Source organism: Macrobrachium nipponense, chromosome 10 (genome assembly GCF_015104395.2).
Source record: "Macrobrachium nipponense isolate FS-2020 chromosome 10, ASM1510439v2, whole genome shotgun sequence".
NCBI classification, from domain to species: Eukaryota; Metazoa; Arthropoda; class Malacostraca; order Decapoda; family Palaemonidae; genus Macrobrachium; species Macrobrachium nipponense.
In genome coordinates, this window is record NC_087204.1 from 41,061,168 (window position 1) to 41,081,149 (window position 19,982).

General features: G+C 40.2%; 1 protein-coding gene across 7 annotated transcripts in view; it reads left to right on the top strand.

Annotated features, from left to right (window-relative positions):
* Positions 1–19,982, top strand: part of LOC135223575 (broad-complex core protein-like) — a 308,957-nt gene that overhangs the window by 166,825 nt on the left and 122,150 nt on the right. For all 7 annotated transcript variants that reach the window (XM_064262101.1, XM_064262102.1, XM_064262099.1 and 4 more), the window contains one exon: positions 15,272–15,563. In XM_064262101.1, the coding sequence (XP_064118171.1) occupies positions 15,272–15,563 (292 nt within the window). The remainder of the gene's footprint in view (positions 1–15,271; positions 15,564–19,982) is intronic.

A 19,982-nucleotide genomic window follows, 5' to 3' on the forward strand; every position in this document is an offset into this window, starting at 1 on the left:
TAGTATAATTGTAATACTTTTTTACACTGTTGTGGTCCTGTCTCTTCCTTTAAGTACTTTAAAAAAGATAATGCATCCACTCATTTAACTTCTCTTCATGAAGAGAATCACATTAAAAATAAGTTCTTTTGGTAACTACATGATCAACAACTCATTCAGTGTTCGTTGAAATGGCTGTAAGAATCACCCTAAATCCACGTAAATCTCTGAAATTGCCCAGCATTTTGGATAATTAATGATCAGGTATTTATCAGAATTGTATGGCATTTACAGGTAATTCATATGTTTCAAGGTAAAACCAAACCATCACGTTCTATCTCAAATTGTTCAATAGTTGGTTTATTTGGTATGAATCTTACCTACTGTTAAAGTTAGCTTATATCTCCCCACCAATAGGCAAGTCAGCATTCAGACAAAAGATTGAATGGCTGCCCAGATGACTGTCTAGTACACTTGTTCTCCACCAGGTGTGTTTCGAATGCTTTAGCTCTTGTCAGAATTCTCTTTGCTGCTTGGTATTTCATGGCAGTTTGCTGCCATCATGGTACTGTACATTTATTTTTCCTAGGATGCCTCTGCTGGAAACAGGACTAAGAACATTAGGTTTTGTAGGAATGATTACTGGTATCATGAGAATAGATGTGAAGTAGGGATCTTTGAAGGACTTTGTGCTTGAGTTCATTAGTGTAGGAAGAGAAGGGAAGCAGATAGATTGCCAAAGCAATTAGGTCAGGTTTTCAACCTGTCATTTTTCCCCATTCTCTAGGTTCTTCATTTGTAGTTATCCATACTCAGTCCAGGTTTTTCTTTTGCTAATGTGTTAGTTAGTACTGAGTCTTCCTTTTTACCTGCACCGTCTGCTCCCCTTTCGGTTCAGGAAAAGCATATTGAGATTAGTACAAGATGTAAACCTTATTTTGGTTAGTCCAAGGTTTGTCTGAATTGGTTAGAGAATCAGTTCAGTCACCCCATTGTGTGCAATCATATTTGCATTCCTTTATAAGAGGTAGGTGTTGGTGCCCTTGCTCATCTGTAGCCTGAGCCTGGGACTACCCTGCAACAGTTGGAAGTCGTGGTGATGTGGTTCTGTGCTCTCCATCGCCTGCCTATCCATTTTTCATGCCTATTGTTTCTTATATGTAGGTATGTAATGCATTAGCCGAAATATTGTTTTGGTAAACGTTAATCTTCACTATGTCTTCCTCTGTCATTGGCACTAGTATGAAATTGTTAACACTGATAAGACTAATTATAATATAGGCCTAGATAGTTTTATTAAAAAAAAATGTCTGATATGTCGACTCTGTCAACTGTTTAACCAGGTTCTTCATCTTTTGCTCATGCTAAATCCTTGTCTGCTTGCCAGTTTCTCTTTATCCATCAAAATGCATGCACTTACTCATTCTTTACATGCTGTTTCCTCGTCTATCGGCTAATCTCTTACTTCTGCTTCAATTAATATGTCTCTTTCCAAATCTACCATGGTTACAGTAGTATGTATCTTCTGTTGTTTCCAAGTTGGATATTATTCCAGCTATGTAGCTTTCTAAGAATGTGTCTTAAGGGAATGCACTCTAGTTTAACTTGGCTTTTGGACAAGGCGGGAGAGTTGTTGTAACTCCTCTTCCCCCCTGCTCCCCCAACTTTTCCCATTTTATTTTGGCACTTTTTTTTTCCCCCCACTTAGCTAACTCTTGTGGACTCACTTCAGACTATCTTCCTTTCATCAAGTCTTGGATGTAACAATGCAGTACTTGGTTGCTGTCTCGTCATGTTGCCTTCTGGCGAAAGAGTTTGAATCGAAGGATCTCCTTTGCTTTGATTGGCATTTGCTGGAGCGTTGCTCTTCGCTGTATCCTGATTTAGTTGAGGAAAGAGGCCACTTAAAGAATATGTCTCACTTGTCTGTGTTTTTCGCCATCCTTGAAATAGTTGGAGAAGAGAAACCAGGCTTTCTCCTTCAGTTAGAGAGCATTTCTCAAGAGTTAACTTACATGGGCGCACAAAGTTCCCTTTAGGTGTGCTGGGCTTGTCTTCTGGTTATTTATCAAGTTGCAGAGCACCGCATCTTGCAATACAGGTGCTTAATTGGTGTTTAAACCTTTTTTGGTAGAAATTCGGTTTCTTTTCTCTTTAATGTGAAAAGATGACCTCGAGACTGACAAGTGTTTTGAACAAGTTGATTGAAGTCTTGAGTTAGATGTTGAAGTTTTTATCTTTAATTGAACTTTTGCTCAATACTATACGCAGTGCCTCTTCTCTGCACCAGCTTAGAGAGGTTAAAGAGCCTAGCTTTAAGGGTTATTGATGCCAGCGGGAGTTTAGCGAGGAAGATTGTTAGTTTTTAACTTGTTTCTGATGCTGCTGGCTAATGTTCACATACTTGTACCAGCTGAGTGTGGAAGAAGTGAGAACAGTTATGCTCCTATCTGTTGTAAAGGTTTATGCTGCACAGGTTATGGCGATAAAGGAGTATATATTGGTACAAGTCTTGTTTTATACCTTTCGGGGATAAGTTCAGCCCTCAGGTTCTGGTAGATAACCGATTGCAAGCCTTCTGGCATGCTTGGAGAGACATATGAGCAGAACCTTACGAGGCAGAGGCAGTGAAGGAGAGCTATGATTCATTTTGGTTTTCCAGCAAGTGGTTTAATCTCCTATAGCTGTTCCATTGTCTTCTCCCTTCAGCAGAAGTCTCTCATTCTTGAGTAGGAGATTGTAAAGAGAGAGAATAAATGGACTAGGCAGTAATTCTTGGATTTTACCTCCCTCTTTTCCTTTTTTTTTCCTTTTTTTTTTCCCTTTTTTTATATACCATATGTTTTTGTTGGACGTGCAGAAGACTATTTTCTTATACCAGTATATCCTCAGTCATGCAAGTTCCTTGGGGTGTATTTATAGAGGAGGTATCACTGTTGAAGGCGCTTTGTCTAAGCTCATTGTACAGTGCCTCTTTAAGCATTCACAGGGAATTTAATGCCCATAGGTGGATGGTGTCGATTTTTAAGAGCAAGGAATCTTTTTTTTGCCTGGTCACTGGTTCAAGTCGGCTAGCTCTGTTGACAGTATATTCCAAAGGCCAAGACCTGTTGCTTCACCTGGCTCAGTCTCTGATTTTCAGTCAACTTACTTGATCCTACTCAATCTTATTTAGTTATTTGGAGACGATATCTGTATGTGCAGGTTTGTCTGTCAGAAGACAAATGGGCACTTGCTTCTTGAATAATTTTAGCCCTGGTGTTAGGAAACATGACCTCACTGTGGATTTTGTTGAAAAAATCAGATTCAGTTACATTACGTAAAGTCTCAGCATAAAGAGATCACGACTTACAGCTAATGTTCATTAAATTTACGTATAAGTAATCCAGGACCATCATTGTCATCAGCTTCTGTAAGAGGGAATTGGTAGCCTAGGATTAACCATTTTATTCTGAAACCTATGTACAGGTTTTTTTTTTCCCCTCTGTTATATAATGCAAACCAAAGAGTTTTGACTGGTGTCATTACAGTTTCATACAACATAGTATGGTCGACCAAACACCTGGTAAAACTTACTAGATGTCAGGTAGGTGGAAAGACCTTCGAAGATGCTTAGCAGGTTTATCCCTGGTCAAAAAGTAAGTCATAGTGTTAGTTTGTTTCTTTGAGTGAAATGAAGAACATGATGTTGGTTTGATAGTAATTGATTCTGCAGAAGGACAGTATTTAAGAACAAAATGACCTACAGAGCAGCCATTGTATCCACAAGTTTAACAGTTGCTGTGGGATTAGGAGACTACTCAAATACAGACTTATTAGCATGCAGATGAACAGGAACAACCAATTGACTACTACTCCTTGGAGGACCCTCAGGCTTGAGCAGTGGATGTGTTTCTTTCAGTTTGGCTTAATTCAGGCTCATATAATACTGGCGTTCCCCAGTTATTGGCCCGTGTTCTATTCCGAAGGCTTCATGATAAAAAAAAAAAATTGGCGATTTTCAGCGCTTATCTGCGGCAATGACGGGATTTTGGTGCAAAAACCATTAATTACTGGCGCCTCTGTTATTTATGTATCAGCACCAATACTACACTATTATCATTGCTGATAAAAGGAAATCAGAGCATTTCGGCAATGATTTTCGGTGCTAGACGTGCAATAAAACTGGTTGGATTGCTGGTAACCGAGGCCACTGATAACCAGGACTGCCTGTATAGCTTTCCCCCTCTATCTGCACTAAGGAAGTAATGATCAAATTTCAACTTCAAGAATTGCTAAGTGACTTCTGTAGAGCCCCAGTAACCTCATAGTAAATGATTTTTGAACTCTAGCTCTCTCAGTAAATCTCTCTTATTCTGCTGTTAAGGAGAAGTCGACTGAAACTACAGAATTCCATGCATTTCCAGTAACTTCTGCATCTCGCAATTAACCAATTGGAGATGCTTGACTGCCTCATTTCCCCCTCCGAATAAGGGATTTTCACAGGTGTCATGAGGTCTGTCCTTAAGTGGAAAACACCCGTGGCATTGTGTCAGAAGAGGAATTTTCAATACCTGGAACCTTGTAGATTTGAGTTTCTCTGCTTTCTTAGATATACTAGTAAGTGTGTTTCGCCGTCGAGGTTATCATTCTATACTTTCCTGGCCGACAATTTAAGGTTATCATTCCTTACTTTGTTCAGTATTGTATCGTGCTATTAGATCTGGCTGATGATCAGCACCTTAAGATGTTAAGATTGAAGCCCCTTTCAACTCAGTACTGTATCAGTCTCTCTTTGGGATTTAGACAGGTCTAACTTTTATCTGCAGATTTTTTTGAGCCTCTGGACTGAGTTCCATTGAATTATTTACTACACAACCTTCTTTTATTTAGCACTATCAGCAGTTAAGAGAGTAAAATTATTGAAAGCACACTTCTTCAAGGCTGTTGTAAAGGGAATGCTATTTTATCTATATGCCTTAGAGCTGAGAGTGATCTTAAGGCTTAAGTCAGAGAACTATGTATAAGAAATCTAATTTAACCTCTCGGGTTGGGAAGAAGAAGAAACTCTTCTCTGTCCTGTTGGGTAGGTTAAGTCAGGAAGAGGCAGTTATCCTTTTGTTTTGTAATTTAGAAAACTAGAACAGTGTTGTCAAAGGTTAAGCTTTGGAGAGGCAAAGTTAATCTTATTTTGTGGTTTTCGAAAACCTAGTTGTTTTTGTCAATGGTAACCTAGATGTCGTTGTCAAAGGTTAAGCCTGGAAGAGGCAAAGTTATTATTTTATTTTGTGGTTTTAGAAAACTCAGTTGTCTTTGTCAGTGGTTAAGCCAGGAGGAGGCAAAGGTAACTTTTTGTTTTGTGGTTCCAGGAAACTTAGAATGTCTTTTGTCAAAGGTTAAACTTGGAAGAGGCAAAGTTAAGCTTTTGTTTTGTGGGTTTAGAAAACTAGAATGTTTGTCAAATCAAACGAGGTTCTCAGAGACATTTGATTAGGCTAGCACGTGAGAACTAGTTCCATACTTTTTATTTTTATTTTTGAAGGTAAACATTCAGTGTGAGAGCTGTGGCAACTTCACAAACACTTTGGCATTGTGTGATTGGTTTTCCCATAGTATTGATGAGCAACCCATCCATAGTGGCATACATCAACAAACAAAGGGAATGGTTTCTCTTTCCCTCTGCCGCTGGGCAAAGCAGATGCATGAGTGAGCAGTTCACTTTGCTCTCAAGCCAAGCTGTCAACTAGATACATTCCAGACAAGAGGAATGCTTTTGCAGACCAGCTCAGCCTACAGGGTATAGTGTGGACAGAGTGACCCTTATACCCTTGTGTGGAAGATTGGGGAGCACTAGTTATGACCTGTACACCAGATGGCTAAACAAGAAGCTAGAAGTTATGCTTCGTTACTACAGATGTCTGGGCTTCTTTGGAATACGCCTTCGAGCACTCTCTGGACAGTCTGGATATTTTTGCCTTTCCTCAGTTTTAAGCTTGAATTACCTTAATCAAATGAGGGTTGACCACACAGGGTCTCAGAATAACCTTAGTTATTGTTTGGTTACATGCCTAGTGGTGTCCAGATCAACTAGGTCTTCTGATTGAGGCACCCAAGAGAAATTCTCCATGGTCCATTTGGCAACTAGGTCTTATGATTGAGGCACCCAAGAGAAATTCCCCATGGTCCATTTGGCTTTTTGGTATCCACTTGCTCCCGCCTGGCTCCCTTGCTTCCATTCCATACCATTGCCAGTCTTGAGTCTGGTTTAACAGGCTTCAACCCTGTAACAGTGAAGTGTTGTGCAGTTGGCGTTCCTAGACCTAAGTCACTGTCCTGCTCCCCTACACCTGGGAGATAACATACTGAAAGTCATATGGAGGCTGAGGGGAGGTTCCCCTGGCAGTTGCCCCCTCAGTTGAGCTTGTTGACAGACAGCCACTGAAAAGGCAACTTTCTGGATTTTGTTGGAGGAGGGGGCTATACAGCCCGTCAGATATCCTAGAACGACAGTCCCTGTCCTGCTCCCCTACACCTGGGAGAAGACATACTGGCGGTCCAAGGGAGTCCGAGGGCATCTGTCCCGGGGTAGTTGCCCCTTCAGTTTATCCTGTACCACATTCCCAGGCATTGACAGACAGCCTGGAAAGGTGTCTTGTTGGATTTGTAGTGTTAGACTGCCATTGAAAGGCATCTTGATGGATGTGTAGATTACCATCCTCATTATATTTGACGTCTTCCTGAGCATCCAACGCCAGTCTGCTAGTGTTAGGTCGGTCCTTATCACTATAGGTTATCACATAGTGATACAGACTTCAGTGCAGACAAGAGGCGCCGATGGTGCTTTTCTGGTGACTCGGCCATTGGAGAGGGACGTTTCAGCAGTAATGTTCGAGCACCCAGTTGTGTCCAAGTGTCCACCTGTGTCTGAGCATCTACCTGTCCGTATGGGCTGTCAAACATCCCACCCCACACTAGCAGGGCGCCAGGCGCTGCCTCTTCAGTTTGCTAGGTTGGTTTTGTCTGCACCAATGGTTCATGGTCCTTCATTGGAGCCCATTCAGCACCTGCTTAGTAACATTTTATACCTGTTCCACTGTCCACTGAGCGTTCAGTGTCCAAGAGCCCAGTGTCGGAGTGCTCGGCTCTTACTCTTCATATCAGACTCCCTCCTTTGAGCGACATACAGATTGCTCACAAGCCTTTTGTCTCTCTTCAGTCTGTTTGCCTTTGCCTAAGAGTTCAAGACAAAATGTCATTGCTCTCTCTTGAACAACTATTAATATTCCGGAGTCCTGTCCTTTGTGGACAAGGACTGTTGTGTTCCGAGTTATGAACTTGTTGAAAAAAATTCCCTCCTGGCAAGCTCTTCATTTCCACAACCAACAAATTAGTAGTTTTGCTTGGGCTGAAAAGAGAGCAAGAAATGTCTTGTTTGAAGGAACTAACCTCCATTAGGAAGCATTATCCTTTTCCTCAGAACACAGCCTCAGTCTCAAGAAGGCCCCCTTTTTGGACTCTGTCTCAACTGTTTTTTCCGGCTTTTCTGCTGGGAACTGAAGTGGATGATCCTTCTAAAGACTCTGTCATCCATCGAGACTAGTCGGTTAGAAGTCTGCTTACAAGACTTTTGCTATTCTACCTCCAATTTTCATAGTCCCAAGGAACACCATGAAATTTCTCAGGCTGGCTAGCAATTCCAAAAGGTGCCTTTTCCCGAATCCTTGGATTCACTTTCCAAGCGTCTGGCGCCAACATCCAAACAGGCCAACCTTGGACCTATTTTGCCACCTCAAGGAACATTAGTCTTCCTCCATTCCCAAATCATAGAGCATGAGCAACAGATGTCATGCATTTGGCACCTACTCGCCTTTTGCCCTTCAACATGGTCAAGGAAGCACTAATCAAGTTTCAGGGTCATGGTAAAGTGAGATGACTTTAGCCCTGTTCTGGCTTATGTAGATGGTTCCCGAACCTGCTACAGTTGTTGGATTCTCCAAGATCCTTCTCCCAAACTGTATATTCTCAGACATTTACCTCCAAGGGTGGTCTGCTCTTACCTAGACAGGTTCCAGACTGTCCGGAGGCTTGTCCTCCATAGTTTTTTCAAGATGTGTTGCAGAGGATATTGCAAGATGCAGTCATCATTTTGCTCCGTCTACCAGACTTGGGGGTCGAATTTGTGAAGCTTGTGTCTCAACTCTACACCTTCTGAGACATCTGTGAACTTGTTAAGGGGTATTGAAGTTTGCTAATATCTTGTTTAAGCAGAGACCTGGATGTTTTATGTCCTAATCTTAACGACCTCTCAAATCCTTTACACATCCAAGTAAGGAAGGAGATGCCATTTGCTTATTTACCACTGGATTTTTAGCCAAGAACAAAGACCCTTCCAAGACCTGGATCCATTCTTTCACCTTTGAGAGCTTAATGGTGATCCTTGACTTCCAGGAGTGCTCACCAGCTCTGAGGATGAAGAGTGAGCTCTCATGTCTAATTGGAGTTTTTAGGTATTATCTGAACAAGACCTGCAGATCAGAGGGCCATTTATATCCTACAGTGTTCAATCAAGAGCCTCTCGCACTCTCTAAGACAGTATTGTTCTTCATCCTAAAGGGATTTTATTTCTGAAGCACACTCAAGTTCAGGAAAAAATTTTGCCTTCCTTTTAGGTGAAAGCTAAGGGCATCAGAGCAGCCTCTACTTTGTTAGCTTATAGGCACATTATGGCTTTTACTTTGATTCTGCATTTACGCTGGAAATGCAATCAAACTCCCCATCTCTGTCTTATGAAGTGATACCAGAACTTCTAGTATGCCTGGTGCTCAACTTGCCTGGCACCAGCTACAGTCTGATGCCAGTTATAGAGCTACCAGTGTCCATGAACTGCCAGCAGTTCGCCTGGCACCAACTTCAGCCTGGCATCAACTACACAGTGTTTGAAATTTTGCAGTACCTCGGGATAGTGACTGGCATGGTATTGCTTGAGGAAACAGGATTTTCTCTTGCTATCTGTTCACCTTATAGTAAGGTGCCCAGTTATTTCGGAGCCAGGGGATACAAGTGCATGGAGTACCCACCACTCTCAGGGGATGGGTTGTGGTGTTATTGCAGAGTTGGTGACCGTGTTGTCTGGTTGTTTTAAGATGGGTACTGCACTCGGAGCACGTGCACCTATTGAGGCTATGCTAGCCATAGGACAACAACTTGTCTGCAAAGCTCCTACTGATAATTTGCTAGCCATCGGATAACCTCTGGCTGCAAAGTTTTCACTCGAGTAGAGGCGACCCATGGCTTTACCGCCATGTCACTGTAGGTTAAGTTTAGCACCAACCAGAGGCAGTTTTTCTACTGCAGGCTCTCTTAACTCATAAGGAAACAAGCATTGTAGTCAATGCTAGCAACTTTCTATGTCAAATTCATTATATATGTTTTGGAGTGGAATATGTCCATGTATCCCACCTCCTGTCAATGTGGGTTTCAACTATGTAATTACTTGGTAAGTTACTTATAAAAAAATGACATTATACTTGGTAAGTTACTTATATAAAATTGACATTTTTATAATAAAATAGTTTTACATATACTTACCAAGTAATTACAGGTACGGAGCCCACCCACTTCCCCTCTGATGGACATAAGGCATAAGCAGAATGAGCTTATCTGCCAAGTCGTTTCTGGTATTGCTGTTAGAGTCCAGCACTGGTTACCTACATAAACGATTGAGGCATTCCCCTGCGAATTTTGAATTAAGGCTGCCATACAAGTGGTAAGTTAGAGATACAATGCTTATGTAACCGCAGAGAAGCTCCTTTTCTGGGAGTGGCTGCCTCCTCCCAGGGAGACTTCTATGGGGTTATTGATTTTTCTTGGAGGTCAGCCTTCACCTCCACCAAAGTGATGTTCTCCACTAGCAAATTGGATCACGTTCTTAAGAATTTATTCAAAATTTTTGAAGTCAGGTTTTCTAGACTGGTCTGTGGGGGCTTTAGCTAGAAAGATTAAGTTTTTCCGCTTTGCCCAAGATATTGCTTGGATTAGATGAATGTCCTGTTCTGTACTGTTAATGTTACTAGGTATGGCACATGAGAAATTGTTTCTCTTATTGCAAATGGGAGTGCTCAAAAAGAGAAAACTTTGGTGCTCGTTCACCTCAGAGCATCACAGCCTCTTGGAAGTTAGCCTTGTTCTTGCCTCTCGATCGCCAACACCTCTTCCCACAGTCCATTGTTAGTGACATTGCCTCAGATTTCCAAAAGAAGAGCGCACAAGATCTTTTAGCTCTCTCTCCAAGATACCCTAGAGATTTTTCTTCTGTTCTCATTCTAGACCTAGGACAAACCTTCATTTCTCTACCCGCCCTTTTAAAAAGACTTCCAGCAAGCCTTCCCCCTCGAAAGTGAAGTTCCTTCTCTCCATGTGCCAGTAGGAGCCAGGCTCTTCCATTTCTAGGAGAGATGGAGTATGAAAAGAGCAGACAAGTGGATTGTGGAAATGTTGAAGGAGGGTTACTCTATGTATTCCATTCAAGGAGAAATCCCCCCTCTAGTCAACTCGCCCATCACATTGACTGCCTACTTGGAAGGCTCAGAGGTATTCGGCCCTCTCAAACAAAGTCTCATCCCTCCTCCAGAAGAAAGCCATCAAAGTAGTTGAAATCAGTGTGGGCGTTTTCTAGTCTTCTCTTTGTGGTACCCAAAGCATAAGGGGGATGAAGGCGATTGGAGGCCAGTACTGGACATCAGTGTCTTAATTTCTTTATCAAAACTACGAAATTCAAGATGATAACAAGTCATTCCGTCATATCATCCATTCACCGAGACGACTGGATGACAACTATAGACATGCAGGATGCTTACTTTCACATCCCAATGCATCCAGAGTCTAGAAAGTCCTTCGTTTTGCATTTCGCAACAGAGTGTACCAGTTCCAAGCCTTATGCTTTGGGCTTTCGACAGCACTGCAAGTCTACTTTGGTACATGCTCCACCCTCCCAATGGTTTCATCTAAAGGGGGATCAGCATCTCTCTTCTTAAATGACTAGTTTCTTCGATCACCTTCAAAGGAAAGGTGCATGGAGGATCTTTAGAAGACCCTTATCTTAGCACAGGAATTGGGCCTATTAATCAACCAGTGCAAGTCCCAACTGATCCTACACAGAATTCATTATTTGGGGATAGTGAAAGATTCTTGGAATTTTCAGGTTTTTCCATCCCCAAAAGGATCCAGTCTTCCCCGAAGAAATTGAATGGGTATTTCTCCCATCATGCCTGCTCCACCAAGCAATGGATGAGCCTTCTTGACACCATAGCCTCCCTGGTGCAATTTGTCACCCTGGGAAGGCTCCATATGAGGCCCCTTCAGTTTTATCGTTGTGGCAGCTGGGACATGAGAGCTTGTCCAGATTCCTTCATATTCCCCATTTCTGAGGAGATCAAGGAGGATCTCCTGTGGTGGAAATCAAACAACAGACTTTCAGAACCTCCAACCTAAACTTTTATGCAGATGCATCAGATCTAGGTTTGGGTTTCTCTCTTAGATGACCAAGAAGTATGAGGGAAGTGGTTTCAGGAGCAAATCCTCTGGCACAAAAACCTAAAAGAACTAACACCATTTATTTATGACTCCAGCATTGTGTTCAGAAAGTCCACAACCAGACAGTGATGATGCACTACGACAGCACCAGGGCCCTGGCCTGTATACAGAATCAAGGGCGGGACTCATTCATTCTCCCTTTGTGAATCAGCAAGATCTCTCCTTTGGACAAACCACAACCAAACAAAGCTGGTGACCTGGTTTATCCAGGTCAAGCTGAATGTCCTTGCAGACAGTTTGAGCCATGGCTAGTAGGGGCTCCCCACAGAGTGGACTCTACATCCGCAGGTATACAAGAACTTGTGGAGACTGTTGGGGAGACTTCTCTAGATCTTTTTGCGACCTCCATAAGCAACTGACTCCCAGTACTTTGCTCACCTGTTCCCGATTCTCTAGTATGGGCAATGGATGCCGTGCTGCAAGACTGGTCCAATAAAGATCTATATGCTTTCCCATTTCGCATGATACATGGAGTAATCAACAAGTTATGTAATCACTCGAATGTGACAGGCTCCTAACACAGTTCCTAAGATTGTTACCTACAAGGCCCAATCTTCTCAGACAGCTCCATTTCAGGCAGTAACACCAAGGATTGTCCAGTCTGTCTCTGACATGGTTTTGACTGTCAGGAAATTTCTTAGACAGAGGAGGTTTTCATATTGCAGGATGTAGACATTCTTCATCCAACAGAGTCTGCCAAGCTAAGTGGACAATCTTCAGGGTCTGCAGACTTCATAAAGTCTCGTTTTCTAAGACGTCATTAACAGATAGTGTGGAATTCTTTCTTTACCTCAGGATGTCGAGAGGCTTCTCATAATCTACTATCAAGGGATACAGGGCAATGTTGACCTCAGTTTTTCAATATAGAGGCATATATTTGTCCTCAAACCCAGATCTTTCCGACCTAATCAAGTCCTTTAATACATTCAAATCCAAGGAATCAGCAGCTGTCTTGTAGAAATTGAAGTGGCTCTCTGGTCCTTGTTACAAGACAGTACCAGGAAGACCCTCTTCTGTTAATGCGGGTCAGTGAAGTACATGCAGTAGATAAAAGAATCGGATTTTCATAAGGGGATGCAGTTTGTTCATTCACCCTGGGCTTTTTAGCAAAATATTAGAACCTAGCGAAACCCTGGCCACATTTCTTCATTATTTAGTTTTTTGGAAATCCTGGGCCCTGAAGATGAAGAGAAAGTTCTGTACCCAGTAAGAGCCCTGAGGTATAACTTCCATAGAACAGTGAAGATTCTAGGCCCTTTAAGTAATCTTTGATGTTCGGTGAACAATCCGTCTCGTGTCCTGTTGAAGAATCCCGTCTTTTTTTTTTCTTGGGAGTTTTGATCACCAACTGATCACTGAAGCACATTCTTTGATTGAAGAAGTAGTCTTACCTTCCTTCAAAGCCAAAGCTTATGAGGAAAGAGCAATTTCAACTTCGTTAGCCTTCAGGCTTAATATATCCTTACCCTCTTTTTTACAAGCAACTTATTCGGAGGTGTAAATCGATATTCTCTACTCATTATCTTTGTGACGTAGAAACGGTGTACGACAATTCCAGTACTACCTTGGGTCCGTTATCGGTGGCTGGTATGGAGTTGGGGACAAAGTGTTGAAGGCCTTTTTACCTTTCTGTCATCTTCACCTTGATATAAGGTGTCGAGTTTGAGGGGAGCCTGGAGGCACTGTGTCCCTGGAGTACCCACCTGTCTTAGTGTTTTTATGGTTGGGTGTTAATTTAATATTTGGTGTAGGTGATGGTGATGATTTATTTGTCTGGTCGATTGGTTTGTTGGCACTGCACCCTACACGGTTAAGATGAGCGCCGACCAGAGGCAGTATCTACCTGTAGCAGCTTTTTTACTAGTTAAGGAACAACTAGCATTGTATCAATAGTGATTTAATATTCTCTTAACTCATTATCATCATCAATAATGTTTGGGAACAAACAATCCATGTTTCCCACCTCCAGTGCAATGGGGGATTCAGCAATAGTATACATAATTACTTGATAAGTTACATAAGTAAAAATTACAATTTTTAATATGAAGTTTTATTTATACTTATCAAGTAATTATGAATCAAAGCCTCCCTCCGTGTGGACACAAGAGCAGAAAACAATTGTCAACTCTCAGCTGGGCTGTTCCTCCCTTACCCTGAAAGTGGGCGGGACCTGTTAACCTAACAAACTAGCATTACCAAGAATTTCAAAATTTTAAGCATCTGGTGAGCTTTGATTTCCTAAAGGTGTAGTGCCATCAGTAAACTTTTTATGGTACACTGTAGGCAATACTTAGGTTCTTTTGCATCATCCCTTCAGTCCCTCACTGCAACCCCTTTCCTCCAGTTTACTGTATGTACCTCCTTTCACGTTTGTTTTTTTCAATTTACTTGCCACCCTCTCTTAACAATTGTTTCATAGTGCAACTGCAAGGTTTTCCTCCTATTACGCCTTTAAAACCTCTTTTACACTCTATTTTCTTTTCATCACTGTATAACCTCATACGTCCTAACAATTGGTCTTTGGTCTAAATTTGTATTCCAATTAAAGCTTTAGCTTATGGAATGAGACACTTATCTTTTCCTGTTAACAAGATGGGGTGGGTTTGGGTTGGGGGGTAGGGGGTGGCAGGCAGGATGAGAGCTGTCATCTGAACCCATTAAAGGCAGTCCCCGGTCATTGGTGGGCTTGGTTATCGGCAATCTGGTTTTATTGTGCTTGTCTAGCACCAAAAATCACCTAGCTCTAGAATGTGCCGATTTCGAAATTATTTCCAGGGTTACGACGCGTACAAAGCTGATCTGGCACAAGAAATATGACACCAAAAATGCAAAATAATCAATATTTGAAGCTTCTTTTGATGCAAAATGCAATAAGAATACAGTTTACATAGTTTTTAATGCACCCAAAGCATTAAAAGTAAGGTTTTCTTAGGGTTTTTGATGATGATCCAGCTTACGACGATTTTCGGCTTACGACGCTTCTCAAGAACGGAACCCCCGTCATAAGCCAGAAACTGCCTGTATTACACTGATGCATCCCTAACAGAGGTACCATTAACCGGGTTATCAGTGCCAATAAGTGCCGAAAATGGCTAATTTTTGGTCATCAGCAATTTTCACTTCCCATCAAGCCATCAGAATAGGACCCCCCCTAATAACCGGGGACTGCCAGTATTTTATGATTGATCAAGGTGGCTACCTTCTAGTTTGTATAGGCCTATCTTTAGGGCAGCACTTGGCACTGCTCAATATCATGATAGGGAACTTGTCATTTCTGGGTGGAAATTCAACTTCCTACTCATTTAGGAGCCTATTTTCTTATTAAAGATGCATCTCATACATTAAGGACAGGATTTTTGTGTCTAAGAACATATGGATTTTAAAAATAATTTGTATTTTTTTAAGGGTCACAAACGAGCCATTTTTCGTAATGCCACCTCAACTGCCTCACATTGTCCCTGATGCCAAAGGAAAAAGTGCTGACTTATGGCAGATGAGTGAGGGACTCCTCTTACTCACCTGTCTTCTCCAATGAACAACCCTGTTACCAAGTTAAAATAGCTATCTCGAATTTGCTCTGAGGAGTACTGTATAAAGCTCTGGCTTGTATACTAACAAAGAATAAGATTATATATATATAATTAAATTTTTGTGTATTGAGACTGAGAAATTACAAGTTTCTGCTTCATGTATTACATACATTTTTTTTCTTATATTTCAGACTGAGCCAGTAGATGGTGGAACCTCTGATGCAGAAGGGAGTGGTGGATGGTGTGGTCAGGAGGAAGGGGATAGCAGTAGTGGTGGTGGTGGTGTTGGAGGAGGAGGAGGTGGTGGTGGTGTTGGAGGTGGAAGTGGTCCTGGGCCAGGTCCGGGACCAGGGCCTGGGCCAGGGCCAGGTCCTGGTGGGGATGCTACTACACCTGGCCCCACACCACCTGGAGGAACCCCCCCTGATGCTGAAAACACTAGTCACCTCCTGCAGGCACTCAGCTCTGAATCTCACCTGCAAGGTAGGTGCCATGTTTTGTGTTTGCCTTAGCAACCCCTTCCTCTGTGGGGGTTGCATCTTTTTTTGCATGGTATACAGCCATTGACTGGTTGACTGATCTGGGAGTGGGGTTGGGGTTGAGATTGTATTGGACTAATCCAGTGTGGATCACGGCTAGTTGTGTGGTGGTGGCCATCCTCTGGATTTTTTGGGAACCAATCCTACCAAAAAGTCTTTGCATGACGAGAAAAAAAGGGCATTGCAATAGAAATTTGCCTGCATCACTGTTAAGATATTTGCCGATTTTAAGTAATTAAGTGTCTATTAGCTATCAAATTATCAAAACCTCCTGAAGTGACTCCATCACAGCATTCAACCAGTGCAAGGTTTTACTAGATTTTGCATATCCATATGTTTTAACATGAAGAAGGCTAGGCGCACTTGTATTTTCTTTTTTTCAGTAAGTGGTTTCAGGTATAAATTGAGTGGAAGGTGTTATGACTACATTTTTCGATTTTTTTGTGTGTGCTGATTATGATATATCCATTTACTACCATATTTGTGTTTTCCAAATGTGTGCAGATATTGTACAGCTTTGGATTTGTTACATGATAGAAGAGAACAAAGTACTACTATTCTGAACAGCGATGAAAAACCTTAACGCTCAAAAGAGCTTTTTACTCACTCTCCCTTTTAAATTGTATATGTATAATATTGATTGAAGAAGCACATTGTATTTTATTTTGAATTTGTCTTTCCAGCTTGAAATTCAAGAAATTCATGTGAATTAGATATCACATCTACAATGATTATATCTTGAAGGATTTCTTGGATGTGCTTAAATGAGTTGAAATTTAAATTCCAAGTTGTGTAGTTGTGTACTGCACTATATATTCAAGGTGTGTTGTTTATTGTGTGGTACACATAAGCTGTGGATGCAGCAAAAGGGACTCTCTTACTTTTGAAAAAAACTAGGTGGAGAAGTCCATTCTCACACCTGATTTTAAGGGAGATGTTAACATTCTTGGGATGATTAGGTTGGGCATTATTGCAAGGTGACATTAGGTCATTGTTCATTTGAATCAACATAAGCCACTGTGGCTATTTAAACTATTATTATTGTTTCAGTTTGAGACATCTTTGGAAAAATTTATAAAATGCAACTTTTCGAAAAAATTTTCCTTTTCTGCTGTGAATTTTAAAGTACGTAAGACAATACATAATTTTCAATGCCTGTCTTACTTAGCGCTGGGGTACTGGCGTTATCTTTCATCTGTCAAACCTTTGAAGTAATTTAAGAATGGTAAGGGTTATATTATAATTTTGGATATGTGGTCAGATCTAATAAGAATTATTTTCTTTTTTAAATACGTAACATTAAATTATGCGAATACTAATAGAGACATGTACTTGTGAGATAGAAGGCAATGCTGTTTCCATTAAAATTAAAATATGCAATGGTTTCCCTTAAGTGTTTTGATTGGATCTTCATGCGAAAATGAAGCATGAACTATAGAATTATGAAACAAAATACACTTTATTCTGTAAATTATAATTGTTTATTGATAGATAATTAACACTTTTTAAACATGTAGGTATTCAGTACATAACTGTAAATGATTATATGATACCCTTATTGTAGTACTTCTTTTCTAGTTCCACTATTCATTTGGTTTATAGGCACAGTAATGTTTACACTATTGTTGGAGAGAGATGTTCCTTTTTCATTTATGTCGCAGGTTGTCTGCGCAGTTTAATTGCTTGTGCGCAGTTTAATTAACCTCAAGCTATACAGAATTAAAGCTTAATTTGTTATATTCTGAAATTTGAATTTTTTTACAGACTTCAGGAATTCTTTATTTGTAGGTATTAGGTAGATCAGTCTTACTCCTGGTGGTGTTAGTTCCCAAATGTTTTAATATTCCAAGAGTCAGATTCAGTCTTATGTCCTGTATTGCAAAATTTAACTTATAGGAATACAATCAGTTTTTCATGTAATGTCAAAAGTTTAATTCATGTACTTTGTGTGCATTATTTTGCATGTAAAGAATGAAGAAAACTAAAAAATTTGCTGCAAGAATTCACTGTAGGGTTTTGAAGTAAATTTCAGTATTTGAGGTTATTATGATTTAAAAAAGAAAACTGGAATAAATACCATGATAGTATCCATAATTAAATTGAAGCGTACCCCATTATAGCAGTAACTTAGAGTATTTTGTTAGTATACTTGTAATGGATAAGTGAGTTGAGGACTTATTGTCTTTCTCAGGATTTTGATGGCAATGTTAAAGAAAATATCGTAGTTTCTTATTGTTCATTTGAATGGAGATATATTTCATATGCTAACTAATTCTTGGCCTTTATAGCAGTAATTATCAATGTGTCTTAGGTTGTGATGCTTTTTGGTGAGGTGGGTAAACTAGTAATCAGAATATCCAGTCTCGGATTCATGACTGAGAAAGTGGAGAGTTTTTGTGAAAGATCTACTGAAATATATTTTTTGTAGCAGGTGACATTTTTATTGTTATTAGGGAAAAATTATACGTAATTGTATGTGCTAGAATATTTGTTAGAATGCTACATAAGGACAAAAAACAGCACAGTAATTACAGTATAGCCTAGCAATCTACTCCTAACTTCCCACCTTGCAAGAGGCCTACTGGCTCCCAATTTTAGCAAATATTAGCCTACCCATTAAAATTTTAAAGAACTAAAACTTTTCACTGGGTCACAAAACCTGGGAATTAGTGAATTCTTTGACAGACTAAAGTTTATTTGGGGGAGATGGGTGACATACTTGCTGTTATCACATCTGTACAAGTGGGATGTAGAGAAAACTGAGCTAGTTGCTGTAAGACAGGAGATAGCATCTTTCTGCCCTGAGTCCTTTGTATTCTATCACTGTGCCAACAGCACTATTCTGGCCAGGACCAACTACGTATAGGAGAATTCTTTCCAGTTAGTTGGACTGAGAGGGTACATAATGCCTTTGATGACTCAGCAGCTGCTAAAAATAGGGTTTTCTAAGTCAAAACTTGTTTTTTGAGAAGAAAAACAAAAGCCAGGCATGTTTCTGAAGCTTATTTTATCATGACACAGTTCCATAATACTCTTCAAAACCATCTAGAATAAAACTGCCTGATGCATGCCAGTCTTGTTGAAGCCTTTTGGCAACCCATTATACAGCTTTGTAGACTGTTTCTCATTGCTACAAAATCAGCTGTACAAATGTTACATTCAATTGATAATGAAGGACTTGTAATATACAGTACTGGAATTTTTAAGTATTCATTTAAAAAATCATACAGATTGAAAGTTGTGAACAACCTTTGGATGTAATCTCATGACTGTTCACAGCTCTATAAAGATATGAGCTAGTAACTCCCCTACCAGAAAATGATTTGATCTTAGGATAATTTCCTAAGTGGTAATTCACCATCGTATCTTGTGAGAACCAGTTGACTCAGACTAGTAAATCTAAATTTAACCATTCTTCCAAAAATAAGATTTCATTTTTATCAGATGATGCATTAAATTTAAACCTGTAACAGCTTATTACCCATAAAAAACATACTTATATGCCAGAACATCATCGTAAACTCCATGTTGGAACAAGTATGAAAAAGTTCACACTGCATCATTTAAAGTTGAGACCAAATCTCAGACTGTTGTGGGATTTGCTCCAATACCCTGATAGGAAACCTCATATTCACTACTTAATGTAGCTGTTTTCACAGGAGAATTCTGTGGAATCTTTTGAGCTGTTAAAATGGTTAAAAATTGGTTTCCAAGGAAATTTTGATTTTTCAGGTAATTAAAGGGCTATAAATTACACAAATTTGGCATAAACCTTGAAGTCTTATGGATTCTTGCTGATATAGGCATTCGAGGATTTATAACTACGTAGATCAAACTTCAAAATTCCCTTAAATAATTTTGAACTCGCTGAAGTCCTTTATAAAAAATGAATTGACAGATATTGTGGAATGATGAAACAAAATGATACATAAAATGAGAGTAAATCCTCTATTGGATTATGGCAGTCATCAGTACAGAAAGAAAGGTATACGTATATAGTAATACCTGTCTGAGAATTGGACACATCAGTTTTCCTGACAATTACCATGTAGAAGGCCACCCCTTTGACCCAGTTCCTGTCCATAGACAGTGTAGTACACTAAACATTTTGCTGTGGCTAGCCTTAATTTCTCTCCTTTATCATTTTATGATTTAATTGACATAAGAATTTTCTCTTCAGTTACTTTCAATTGTGTTGTCATCCCTGATTTAAAGTGGTAAGAAAAATCTTCCAAGGAAAGTGTAATAATGTATACTTACATAGTAGTATATACGTAAGATCATACCAAAACAAAAGAGATGCTGACTCATCTTGTATAAATAAAAGTATACAAGAGTGCTGTTTGCACATCTACAGTATCGT